Source organism: Muntiacus reevesi, chromosome 3 (assembly GCF_963930625.1).
Source record: "Muntiacus reevesi chromosome 3, mMunRee1.1, whole genome shotgun sequence".
Classification (NCBI taxonomy): domain Eukaryota; kingdom Metazoa; phylum Chordata; class Mammalia; order Artiodactyla; family Cervidae; genus Muntiacus; species Muntiacus reevesi.
Genome location: NC_089251.1, coordinates 144,703,729 through 144,717,620, shown reverse-complemented (window position 1 = coordinate 144,717,620; position 13,892 = coordinate 144,703,729). Strand labels below are relative to the sequence as shown.

At 38.0% G+C, this 13,892-nt stretch overlaps 1 protein-coding gene across 6 annotated transcripts in view; it reads right to left on the bottom strand.

The window, feature by feature from the left end:
- ICA1L (islet cell autoantigen 1 like) overlaps positions 1-13,892 on the bottom strand; it is a 55,583-nt gene that overhangs the window by 12,543 nt on the left and 29,148 nt on the right. For 4 of the 6 annotated variants that reach the window (XM_065930806.1, XM_065930807.1, XM_065930801.1 and 1 more), the window contains exons 6-10: positions 12,973-13,098; positions 11,497-11,595; positions 10,217-10,302; positions 8,314-8,357; positions 1,528-1,602 (exon numbers count right to left, since the gene is read on the bottom strand). In XM_065930806.1, the coding sequence (XP_065786878.1) occupies positions 1,528-1,602; positions 8,314-8,357; positions 10,217-10,302; positions 11,497-11,595; positions 12,973-13,098 (430 nt within the window). The remainder of the gene's footprint in view (positions 1-1,527; positions 1,603-8,313; positions 8,358-10,216; positions 10,303-11,496; positions 11,596-12,972; positions 13,099-13,892) is intronic. The other 2 variants (XM_065930804.1, XM_065930805.1) reach the window with 1 other exon arrangement.

Below are 13,892 nucleotides of genomic sequence, written 5' to 3'. Positions count from 1 at the left end.
AGTCACAGGAGTTGTTAAAGAAGAAACTAGACTATATGTGTTTGCAGAAGACATGCTGGTTTACCTGGAAAGTTCCAGAAAATCACTCATAAAACTAACTCAAAGTATAAACAAATTTAGCAAGGTAGTAGGATATAAAACTAATATGCAAAAAAAAAGAAATAGTACTTATATACACAAAATAGTAACCAATTAAAGATGAAATGGAAGGAAAATGTCATTTATAATCACAATAAAAGAAAATATCAGAGATGATCTTAATTAGAAATGTTCAAAGCCTACATAAAAAGACTATATATGAAAGCTATACAAGTAAACTTTAACAGAAAGATGTCCCTTGTTTTTGTCTAGAATGTCTAGACATCATCAACCTGTCAGTTTTCAGATTTAATGTGATTACAAAGTATCAATGAAACTTTCTTACAAAGCTAGACAATTTGATAAAAAAAATTCATATTGAGAAATAAACACGCAAAAGAATAGTTAAGAAAACAATGAAGATGAAGATACTAGTCCCACCAGATACAAAAACACACAAGATAACTTTCTATAATTAAAACCACGTGGGTTTCTCTGGTGATCAAGTGGCTAAGAATCCGCCTCCCAATACAGGGGTTTGATCCCTGGTCCCGGAAGATCCCAGATGCCACAGAGCCAATAAGCCTGTGTGCCGCGACAAGAGAAGTCACTGCAATGGAAGCCTGGGCACTGCAATGAAGAGTCGCCCCCTCCTGCCACCACTAGAGACAGCCTGGATGCAGCCAAAAATAGATAAGTAAGTCTTTAAATAAAAATCATGGCAGTGGTGCATTGACACATCTATAAGCGATAAAGAAAGTCCAGAAATAGACTCAAATACGTATAGAAATCTAGCATATGAGTGGAAGTTAATCTCAAATTACTGAGGCAAAGATGGCATTTAAAAAAATAAAGGATAGATATTTGGAAAAATATAACATTCAATCCAATGTTCCAACATCATATGTGTGAATAAACTTCAAATGAATTGGAGATCTAAAGGTAAAAAAAAAAAAACTATATAAATACTAGCAGAAAGCATAAATGAATTCCTCTAACCTGGGCTTTGCATAGGACATAAATCTGGATCCGATAAAATAAAAGATTAATAAATTTGAGTATATAAAATGTTTAAATTTTTTTTCACGGCAAGAAACAACTATAAGAAAAGTCAAAAGACAAATGACAAACAGGAAGAAAACGTATGCAACATAACTGCTTGGAAGAAATGTTCAAGGCAGTGTTCACGGAGCGCCCACACGGGTAGGTGGTGGAGGCACGTAAGTCAGTAAGATAAACAACAGTCCTGCGCGTCTCACAGCTACAGACACGTGCCGCAGGGCCGAGACACACGGAATAAACGAGGATTTAATTTCCACTGTGACATGCTATGACGTAAAAGTGCAGGACCGCATTCCTGTGTAAAGACCTACCAGATTCTCATGTAAATAAAAACTAAAGAATTTTAAATAATAAATTATCCACATATATTGTGAAATTATAATATACCATTTTCAGAGTCAGAAAACTGAGGTGCTACAAATTCTTTTATTCGAGAATGTTTTTCCTTGTGATCTTCAGTTGCTGAAACAAAAGCACATGAAAGATTAAGTTGAAGAAGAGAAAATTTGGCATGCTTATTTACTATAGTAGTTTATAATAATTTAAACCCAACTGTTCAACTGACCAAATCACATTATAATCCATATATATAAAAATGTAAAGATTACAGATAAAGATTACATATGTATAAATATAACAATTTTATAATACCCACAAATATTCAGGTCCTCTGTTCTATCCACGCCCTCTTAAAAGTTTTCACATTCCATGTAATTCACACAGTGGCTATGGAGAACAATATGGAGGTGCCTCAAAAAAACTAAAAATAGAACTACCATATGACCCAACAATGCCACTTCTGAGTACTTACCCAAAAAATGAAAATAAAACACTATTTCAAAAAGATACATGCACCCCCATATTCACTGCAGCATTATTTACAATAGCCAAGACACTGAAAGAAACTAAGTGTCCATCAATGGGTGAGAAAAGAAAACGTGGTTCATATGCACAATGGAACATTATTCAGCCATAAAAAGAATACACTCTTAACATTGATGACACCATGGATGGACGTTGAGGGCATTATGCTAAGTGAAATGGGTCAGACGAAGACACATACTGTACCATCACACTTACATGTGGTGTGTAAAGAACAAATGATACCTAAGCTCATAGATTTAGAGAACAGGGGTGGTTGCCAAAGGCTAAGGTGGGGGCACAATGAGTGAAGGAAGTTAAAAAGTACAAACTATCAATTATAAAATGAATACGTCATGGGGATGTAACATATAGAATGGTGATTATAGTTAGTACTTTGTTACTATTGTTCAGTTGCTAAGTGTCAGACTCTTTGCAACTCCAAGGACTGCAGCATGTCAGGTTTCCCTGTCCTTCACTATCTCCCTAAGTTTGCTCAGATTCATGTCCATTGAGTCGGTGATGCTATCTCTAACCATCTCATCCTCTGCTACCCTCTTCTTTTGCATTCAATCATTCGCAGCACAAGAGTCTTCTCCAATGAGTTGGCTCTTTGCATCAGGTGGCCAAAGTATTGGAGCTTCAGTTTCAGCACCAGTCCTTCCAATGAACATTCAGGATTTATTTCCTTTAGGATTGACTGGTTTGATCTCCTTGTAGTACAAGGGACTCTCAATCAAGAGTCTTCTCCAGCACCACAGTTAGAAAGCATCAGTTCTTTGGTGGTTGCCTTCTTTATGGTCCAGCTCTCACATGTGTATGTGACTACTAGAAAAACTATAGCTTTAACAATATGGATCTTTGTCAGCAAAGGGATGTCTTTGCTTTTTAATATGCTGTCTAGGTCTGTCACAGCTGTCTTCACAAGTAGCAAGCATCTTTTAATTTCAAGGCTGCAATCACTGTGTGCAGTGATTTTGGAGCCCAAGAAAAGAAAATCTGTCACTGCTTCCACTTTTCCCCTTTCTATTTGCCATGAAGTGATCGGACTGGATGCCATAATCTTAGTTTTCTGATGTTGAGTTTTAAGCCACCTTTTTCACTCTTCTCCTTCACCCCCATCAAGAGGCTTTTTAGTTCCTCTTCACTTTCTGCCATTAGAGTGGAATAATTTATATATCTGAGGTTGTTGATATTTCTCCTGGCAATTTTGATTCCAGCTTGTGTTGCATCCAGCCCGGCATTTTGCATGATATACGCTGCATATAAGTTAAATAAGCAGGGTGACAATATACAGCCTTGATGTACTCCTTTCCCAATTCTGAACCAGTCCTTTATTCCATGTACAGTTCTAACTGTTGCTTCTTGACCTGCATACAGGTTTCTCAGAGACAAGGAAGGTAGTCTGGTATTCCCATCTCTTTAAGAATTTTCCACAGTTTGTTAAGATCCAGACAGTCAAAGGCATTTGCATAGTCAATGAGGCAGAAGTAGATGTTTTGCTGGAATTTCCTTGCTGTCTCTATGACGCAGTGAATGTTGGAAATTTGGTCTCTTGTTCCTCTGCCTTTTCTAAGCCCAGCTTATACAATTAGTAATACTTTCAAATACTGCATATTTGAAAGCTGCTAAGAGAGTAAATCTTAAAACTTTTCATCACAAGAAAAAAATGGTAACTGTGTATGAAGATGGATATTAACTAGACTTATTGTGGTGATCATTTTGCAATATATACATATAGCAAATCATGTTGTACACCTGAAACTAACATAATGTTATATGTCAATTATACCTCAGTATAATAAGTATATATCATAGTGATTTGCAATTTTTAAGTTATGCTCCACTTATAATTATTATCAAATATTGACCATATTCCTTGTCATGTACAATATACCCTTGTAGTTTATTTTGTCCCTCCTCCCGTCCTTGTCCCTGACAGTAACCACGACTTTCCTCTCTATCAGTAATGCTGGGTTTTCTGTTGCTGTTATGTTCAATAGTTTATTTTTTAGACTCCTCATATAAGTGACATTATATAGTATTTGTCTTTCTCTGACCTATTTCACTTAGTTCATCCATGTTGTTGGAAATAGCAAATTTTCATTCTTTTTTATGACTCCTATATGCACACCACATATTCTTTATCTATTTTCATCTGTTGATGGACACTTATTGCTACGAACAATGGGATACATGTATCTTTTCCAATTACTGTTTTGGGGATCTTTTATGGATATATACACCCATGATTGGAATTGCTTGCTCATATGGTAATTTTATTTTTAGTTTTTGAGAAACCTTTTTATTGGTTGCCATAGGGCCTGCACCAATTTAAATTCCCACCGGCAGTGTAAGAAGGTTCCCTTTTCTACACCTTTTCACAGGTATTTATTATTTGTAGTCTTATACCAAGGGAACATTTCAAGCAAAGACGGGCTCAATAAAGGACATAAATGCTAAGGACCTAACAGAAGCAGAAGATATTAAGAAGAGGTGGCAAGAATCCACAGAAGAACTGTACAAAAAAGTTCTTCACAACCCAGATAATCACAGTGGTGTGATCACTCACCTAGAGCCAGACATCCTGGAATGTGAACTCAAGTGGGCCTTAGAAAGCATCACTACAAAAAAGCTAGTGGAGGTGATGGAATTCCAGTTGAGCTATTTCAAATCCTAAAAGATGATGCTGTGAAAATGTTGTACTCAATATGTCAGCAAATTTGGAAAATTCAGCAATGGTCACAGGATTGGAAAAGGTCAATTTTCATTCCAATCCCAAAGAAAGGCAATGCCAAAGAATGCTCAAACTACTGCACAATTGCACCCATCTCACACGCTAGTTAAGTAATGCTCAAAATTCTCCAAGCCAGGCTTCAGCAATATGTGAACCGTGAACTTCCAGATGTTCAAGTTGGTTTTAGAAAAGGCAGAGGAACCAGAGATCAAATTGCCAACATCTGCTGGATCATCAAAAAAGCAAGAGAGTTCCAGAAAAACATCTATTTCTGCTTTATTGACTATGCCAAAACCTTTGACCATGTGGATCACAATAAACTGTGGAAAATTCTGAAAGAGATGGGAATACCAGACCACCTGGCCTCAAGAGAGAAACCTATATGCAGGTCGGGAAGCAACAGTTAGAACTGGACATGGAACAATAGACTGATTCCAAATACGAAAAGGAGTAGGTCAAGGCTGTATATTGTCACCCTGCTTATTTAACTTATATGCAGAGTACATCATGAGAAACGCTGGGCTGGAGGAAGCACAAGCTGGAATCAAGATTGCCGGGAGAAATATCAATAACCTCAGATATACAGATGACACCACCCTTATGGCAGAAAGTGAAGAGGAACTAAAGAGCCCCTTGATGAAAGTTAAAGAGGAGAGTGAAAAAGTTGGCTTAAAACTCAACATTCAGAAAACTAAGATCATGGCATCCGGTCCCATCACGTCATGGCAAATAGATGGGAAAACAGTGGAAACAGTGGCTGACTTTATTTTTCTGGGCTCCAAAATCACTGCAGATGGTGATTGCAGCCATGAAATTAAAAGATGCTTACTCCTTGGAAGGAAAGTTATCAGCGACCTAGACAGCATATTGAAAAGCAGAGACATTACTTTGTCAACAAAGGTCTGTCTAGTCAAGGCTATGGTTTTTCCCAGTGGTCATGTATGGATGTGAGAGTTGGACAGTGAAGAAAGCTGAGCGCCGAAGAATTGATGCTTTTGAACTGTGGTGGTGGAGAAGACTCTTGAGAGTCCTTTGGACTGCAAGGAGATCCAACCAGTCCATCCTAAAGGAGATCAGTCCTGGGTGTTCATTGAAAGGACTGATGCTGAAGCTGAAACTCCAATCCTTTGGCCACCTGATGTGAAGAGCTGACTCATTGGAAAAGACCCTGATGCTAGGAGGGATTTGGGGCAGGAGAAGAAGGGGACAACAGAGGATGAGATGGTTGGATGGCATCACCGACTCAATGGACATGGGTTTGGGTAAACTCCAGGAGTTGGTGATGGACAGGGAGGCCTGGCATGCTGCAGTTCATGGGGTTGCAAAGAGTCGGGCATGACTGAGCGACTGAATTGAACTGAACTTGTGACAGCCATTCTGACAGGTGTGAGATGATATCTCATTATAGTTTTATTTATTTTTAAACAGTTATTTGACTGTTTCAAGGCCTTAGCTGGTACACACAGGATTGTCAATCTTCACTGCAGCACATGGAATCTTTAGTTGTTGCATGTGGGATATAGTTCCCTGACCCAGTATTGAAACCATGCCCCCTGCATTGGGAGCTCAAAGTCTTAGACACTGGATCACCAGGGAAGTCCCTCATTATAGTTTTAATTTGCATTTCTCTGATGATTAATGATGTTGAACATATTTTCATGTTCCAGTTGGCCATCTATCTGTATGTCTTCTTTGGAAAGATGTATGTTCAGGTCGTCTGCCCATTTTTTAATCAGGTTGTCTTTTTGATCTTGAGTTGTATGAGCTGTTTATATATTTTGGATAATAATTTCTCATAGTTCATTTCATTTGCCAATTTTTGTCCCATTCCACAGGTTGTCTTTTGATTTTGTTAATGGTTTCCTTTGCTGTGTGTGCAAAAACTTTTAAATTTAATTAGGTCCCACTTATTTTTGCTTTTATCTCCTTTGATTTAGGAGAAAGATCCAAAGGAAAATTTTGCTATTTATGTCAAAGAGTGTTCTACATAGGTTTTCTAGGAGTTTCATGATTTCTAGCCTTACATTTATGTTTTTAATAATTTTGAGTTTATTTTTGCCATATGGATGGACTTGAGTGGCATTATACTAAGTGAAATAAGTCAGACAGAAAAAAACAAATGCTGCATATAATTCATATGTGGACTCTGCAAAACAGAATAGACTAGTGAATGTAACGAAAAGGAAACAGACTCACAGATATAGAAAACAAAGTAGTGGCTACCAATGGGGAAAAGGAAGAGGGAAGGGCCACTTAGGGAGAGGAGACTAAAAGACACAAGCTGTTATGTATAAAACAAGCTAGAAGGATATTATATAGTAGTATAACACAGGGAATATAGCCAACAATATCTATAAATGGAGCATAACCTTTAAATGGTGTGATCACTCTGCTGTATATCTATAACATATAATATTACATCAACGATACTTCAACAAAAAGAGGACATAACTACTGATACAGCAGGCTATAAAAGATAAAATAATACTATAAGTGGATGCTGAAACTACAACAATATTAAAAAATATTCTCTAATTTGCTACAGGATTATGTATGCACAATCAGATAACATTTGGAACATATGTTTGATGGTATGTAAGATATATGAGTTCATGACTCATATATATATATATAAGAACTATATATATAGTTCTTAGTTTCTTTTATCAGTATGGTCTGTATTTATGTGTATGCTTAAAAAATATTGGACACCTACTATGTGCTACATAGTTTATAAATATATCTAGCCTCCTGTCAGGTAGGAGTGTATGAGTCATTTTTCAGAAGAGAAATATGAAAAAGGCATAAATGACTCATTTTTTTAAAAAAGTTAGCCTTCGAATCCAGATTTTTCTGTTTCCAAAGTTACAGTAATTCATATATACATTGATTATACATATAATTTATATTTATTTAAAAATAACAAATTTAAATATGAGAATAATTTTGAAACAATCATACTGCCCTGTGAAATGAATATCTACTCTAAAAGCAACTGTCTTAAAGAAGGCCATAATTCCCTAAAGAAGATAACTGGACACTCTAATTATGATTGCCTGAAAGCTAACTCGTTGCCAAGCACAGCCTCCAGCTCCACCTGAGTAGGAAGCCTGGACAGAGGCCCTGGGCGGCTGCAGAGCAAATCCTACCCCCTGCCCAGGCAGGGAAGCAGGTGAGCAGTCCCCCACAAGAGGGGAGCATGGGCCTTGGCCCACCTGACCGGGATGCCCTAAAAGTGACCCTGGGGAGCCTCCGAGCCCAGCACCACATCCCAAATTAAATATAGTAACTATGTGAGGTGATGGATGTGTTAACTAGTCTAATGGTGAAAATCGTTTTGCAATACATACAAGTACCAAATCACCCAATTATACACCTTAAACTTACAGTGTTACATGTCAATTACAACTCGATAAAGCTGAGGGGAAATGAGAACTTAGAAGTGTTTGTACATAAAGCGACTTAAAATATTTTAATTAAATGAATATTAATACAATCTCTCTGAAAAGGCTGCAACAAGCTGTTTTCACATTTGTATGTGATCATTTCACATTTTAATGAATCTACCATCTTACCTGGTTCACTTCCCAAGTTCACTTCCTCATCTGACAAAACTAACCTAAGGTAAAACAGAAAAATGGAAACATTTTGGTTAAAATACATTGGGAACTCATACTCTACAAACAGTCCTGTATGGCTTAAAAGAGTTTTTTTAACTGAGGAGGCAGTTGTCTGGCAGATCTCCTAAAATGGGAGACAAATCTTTTCTAGAGCTACATAGACTGTAAAGGTAACCTTTCACCCTTATTCTTTAAATACACACATACTGAGTGCTGACTGAAGCACCAGGTACCTCGTCCAGCGTGCTGAGCGCTGTGTGAAACACACACACACAGAGCATCTGTCAGCAAAGCCATCTAGTAGGGAGTTTAGTTTCCAAGCATTAAAAGGTTTTTGCTCAAGAATTCTTGGCAAGTAAAGTATTGGGAGGTTGGGGTTGACACATACACACTGCTGTATTTAAAACAGAAGACCAACAAAGACTTACTATTTAAAACATTAAAAATTTTAAAAAAGAGATAAAAAAAGAGAGTACTTTGGAACTACAGGGAATGAACTGTAGGAAAAATGCAGTACTCTATTTTGAACAAGAATTTGATGTTTACAAAATAAGGCACATTTGGCTAAAAGATTCTCGACCAAAACTAATTTTGGAAAGTGTTATCATCCATTTGGTATAATAATGTAAAAAAACGAGATAAAGAAAGTTTTATCCTTTTTTTTTTGGCTGTACCGAGCAGCATGTGGGATCTCAGTTCCCAGACCGGGGATGGAACTCACGCAACCTGCATTGGAAGCACAGAGTCTTAGCCACTGGATCGCCAGAAAAGTCCCGAGAACCATTTTTCATTATTCTTGTGGTATAAACTCACAACTCTAGTGCTGCATTTTTTAAAAACAAGCCTTTAAAGACACTTGAAAGCAACATAGTATTTATTTGCAAATACCACAGAAATAAACCTACAGAACAAATAGTTTGATATGGAATGAAATTTTCAATGATGGTATACATAGATTGTGTTTTAAACATTTTGGACAGAAGAGAGGGTGAAGTACTATGGAACCTGTTAGTTAACTTGAAAGGTAGCTTTCATAATGCTGAAGATGCAGGAGAAGATTCTGAATAAAACTTTCATAAAATGTGATAACAAATACAGTTACTAAATTAATAAACAATGTACAATTTAAAGTCTCAATATATGTAACTAAGTTAATACATTTAATTTATATCTATACATTTGATTACTTAATCTATATTCTAAAACATCTATATATCCAAGGTGGTAAAAAAGAAAAATTTGTTTGGAGATCCCCCTAGAGAAAAAGGTGAAATGCCTGTATTTCAGATCACCTTTCACTCAACACTACAGTGTTGTCATTGTTTGGGCCTATTTCTGGGCTCACCATTACACTCAGTGCAATCTAGTTAGAATGACAAGTGGTGGGTCTGCAAGGAAAACGAAGGTAACAATGTAACTAACGGGAAACAGGCGACATGAAGGATGAGTACAGAAGGGCCTCCATCTCTAGGAACCAATCCCAGTCCCCTCGGTGTTGTCTTGGAGATAAACTGTCACCAGCTTCCATCTCATAGCCACCAACACCTATCTCTTTATTTTTCAAGCTGTCCCTTCTGGGACTCACTAGAGACAGGCTCTGAGTCCAAGATCCAGTCTACTACACTAAATAATTTGGGGTTATCACCCAATTGTTCTATATTCCTATCACCAACTTTGACTGCCATGCCAAAACTGGGGTGAGGGGGTAAGTTTCAGAGCAAATGTCTAACGTTAACTGGAAAAATGACATAGAAGTATTCAGTATTTGGTAAGCCAGAGAAGAAACAACTCTTTCCAAATACACAATACAATGGTATCCAGAACTTCCCAGCACGGTCTGTAACTTCTGTCTGCTTACCTACTGAGGTTTTCAGGGAGAGAACTGTCTTCTATTCGTCCCTCCCTGTGGTCTTCAGTCAGCGTCACTGGAGAGTCTTGTAGTTGCTAAGCATAAGAAATTTAGTGTTAAGTAGGTGGAAGGAATCTTCTTCTCTCTTTGTGCAAACAAAAATGAGAATGAAAATTCTAAAGAACAATATAAAACAGGAAGAGCTCTGCAGTGAAGAGTGGGAGACGTGTGCTGATATAATCTGACCCGAGCCCTGTGTCCTTTGTATCCCGGCTGCCCGTGGCCACGACATACACTGCGGACTCGTCACAGGGCCCACCGCTCCAAGATACGCCACAGAGGACCTCACTCTGCTGCTAGCCAGCACTGTCACGCTAAAGATTTTCAACTTCAAGTCTGAGCTGAAATTGGATATGAAAGTTGCCTAAATACACAGTACGTTATCCAGTAAAACATTAACATAGAAAAGTAAAAAGCCAAAACACACATACAACAACAACAACAACCCCCAAATCTATCAGATTGGAAGATGCTATGTCAGGACCTGACTTAAAAATCTACACCAAGCCCCAGTAACATACGGTTATAGTATATGAACCCATCACAAACATCACATCCAGCTTAGGCAAACTTAACATTTTCAAGCTCTACTGAAAATAAAGCAGAATGATTAGTTCAAAGGAACTGAAACGTAGCCGACTAGAACGGAAGAGATGATTAACACGGTGCATCTCAGCTGGATAAGCCACGCACACAGAAAGTTGACAGGAAGAGTATGTTTTACATGTAGGTGTTATGGAAAGAGCTGATCTAACTCGGTAGGCCTCAGCAGCAATCACACACACATAATGGCCAAAACTGGCATAATGGTACCATGGATCACATCTGTGACATAACTGTAAAAGGAAAGCAACAAGACTAACTCCTAAATTGTGAGGTAGGTAATGTGGTCATATTTGAAAACACACGACCGCTTTCCATCACCTGTTCCTCTTTCCACTACCTTCTCTTTTTGCATTTTCATTTTCCTTTCACTTTTTCTGTTATTCCCCTCTCCCCCAATCTACTAACATCATGAGCCCGCCAGTAGTGTGCCCATGTATGTGTCTAGTGCTGCCGGCAGCATTTGGAATCTGGGAACTTCATAAAAATGACTGGCTGAAAGAGAATAGAAAAATGATTCCCAGTGTTTTGTAATTTTGAAATTAGGCTTAGCAAAAAGCAGTCTCAAAGTTATCATCCAGATGAAGTGTCATGTATCTAAGAAAAGAGCACCGAAAGGAAGGTACCTCGAGAGCTACAAAGTCGTATGGATGAAGGCCTGTACAGGGCCCGTGGATCTGGGACATCATTCGAGCTGTTTTCTCCCAGAATCCAAGCAGTGTTCTCTGCAGAGAAAGAAAAGGTGACACTACAGTCCTGCTTTCTCTCCTCTTTTCAGGGCTGCTTTTCCTCACTGTCATAGACAAATAGTTGTTGTCAAATAACAAGAAGCAGGGTCTACAATCCACTTCCAGGTCTGGGGAACCAGGAAGCTCTGTAGACAGTACCTCTGCCCAGGACCGGCACTGTGTCTGCGTGAAACGTCGCCCGTGTGCATACAGTACTGACGCACACCCGAGCCAGCCAGCGAGGAACTGCAGCCAAGAGAGTGAAGCTGGCAGAGTAGAACGCCTTCCGAGGAGTCCAGGAGGAAAATGGTCAAAGCACCAAAATATCATATTTGCATCAGAGCTATACGTGTAAACTTTTATGCTGGTAAGCCTGTACAAACCTTTATTAATTGGAGTGAAATAATTTGTACCACTAAATTTGGACTTTCATTTAGGGTTCAAGAAAGACTTGTCAAAAAAAATGTGTTATCAAGTTAACTCAAGTAATTGAACATTTTCCTGGCTGCTTCAAGGCTCCTGTTCAAAGTGAGGGGGTGAGTGGGAAGGACAAAGGAGAGCTGGGCTAACAGCTGCTGAGTTTCCGGCGGATGCTACACAGATTACCACGTACTTTGATTCTCAAGTGTCATTTGTCTTGATTCTTAAATTCCACAGAATTGAACTGAATTAGGTAGATTCCTTAAAAGCAGTATTGAATGCCAACTCCTTTAGTTTATTACTATTCTCCTATGCAAAAGTTTATTCTATTTTGCCACTGACTGATAAAAATCAGTAACTGTTACCTGTTAATATCTAACTTACTTATTGTATGCTATTTATGTGTGACTTGGAATAAAGTAAACACAAATGAAACTTCTGAGATTACAGTGGGATGGAATGGGGATTTGGCAGAACTGAACCTAAGACTTAGAAAACCTAAGTTTTTAAGCCCAATACTACCATTTCCTTTAAGTCTCATTTAATTTTCACTTTCCTCATCCACCAATGATAGAAAAGTGTTAAACTTTTGGGTCACAGCATCTCTGCTTCAAATGAAATTGTGTGTAGAACTAGTTCGAAGTGGAGCATCTCTGAATGAACCGGGCTAAGAGGCCTTGAATCCTGACTCCTCTCAAGCTCCTAAATGCCTGTCTGTCTCTCCTTTCTAGGACATCAAAGGGAATAACGTGAAGTCATGGGAGTAGGTAATCGCTAAGGTCTTTTCCAGTCTAGTATTCTATGATTCTGAATGTCATAACCTTAGTAAGTCAAGTTTAACAAAATCAAAGGAATCTGATAAATTCTACCATTTTTTTGCACCCTTTAGACAACTTTTAAAAAGGAATCTCACCACTCATCGTTTTACTGCAAGGACATGCTGGAGGTGGGTACCTGGTAGGTAGCGAGTGAGTGAGACAACATATTGCAGCGACTAGCTCCAAGTAAATCCACTTTCTGACAAACATCCATCTTTAACTTGTCAAAAGAAGTTTTGCTATTTCTCACTTGAATCTGTACCTGCAACCACAAAAATGTAACTTATTAATACTTCTAATATAGAAATAAATGTACCACACAGGTTCATGATACATGTTTTCAGACACATGAAATTGTAACAAAGAAGATTCTCCTTCCCTGAATTAGTATTTCATGATTCATTGAAAAGATTTTGGCTATTTTTGGTAACTGTGGGAGATTCTTTCCACCAGGTATCTTTATGCCGAGAAACTATGCGATGAAAGACAGAAAAAAAAGTATATAGCTAAGAAGAAAAAACAGATTCCAAGTAAAAAGAAACATCCAAAACTACTGATAGATAATATTTAGCTAAGAAAGAGTAGAAGAATAAATGGAAAGGGGGCACAGTTAAAGTGTTGTAAAGCGTTAATAGTTCTGAATCATACAGTTGTATTTATGAACTTAAATACAGGCTTATATTTCTAACACATAAGGTGAGTCATTTGTCAGTAAGTCATGTGAATACTCAATTTTAAATGTACTCATTCATTCATTCAACAAATACTTAAAAGGTATATGCTATGTGCCAGGCACTGCTCAAGGAACGGCGATACTGTGGTGAACAATGTTCTTCGCCACCATCCCCGAGTGAGGGGGCACAGGAAAAAAAGGAAGTAAATAAATATGTAAGATGATCTCAAGTCACAAAAATAGCATATGCATGAAACAGAACTGAGCGACAACTTTTGGTAAGACGGTCAGCAAAGCCATTGGTGAGCTCAATGCATGATGTCTGAACTGGGACAGGAAGAGTGGATCATGCTAAGACCCCGAGGAGAGCCTGCTAGACACAG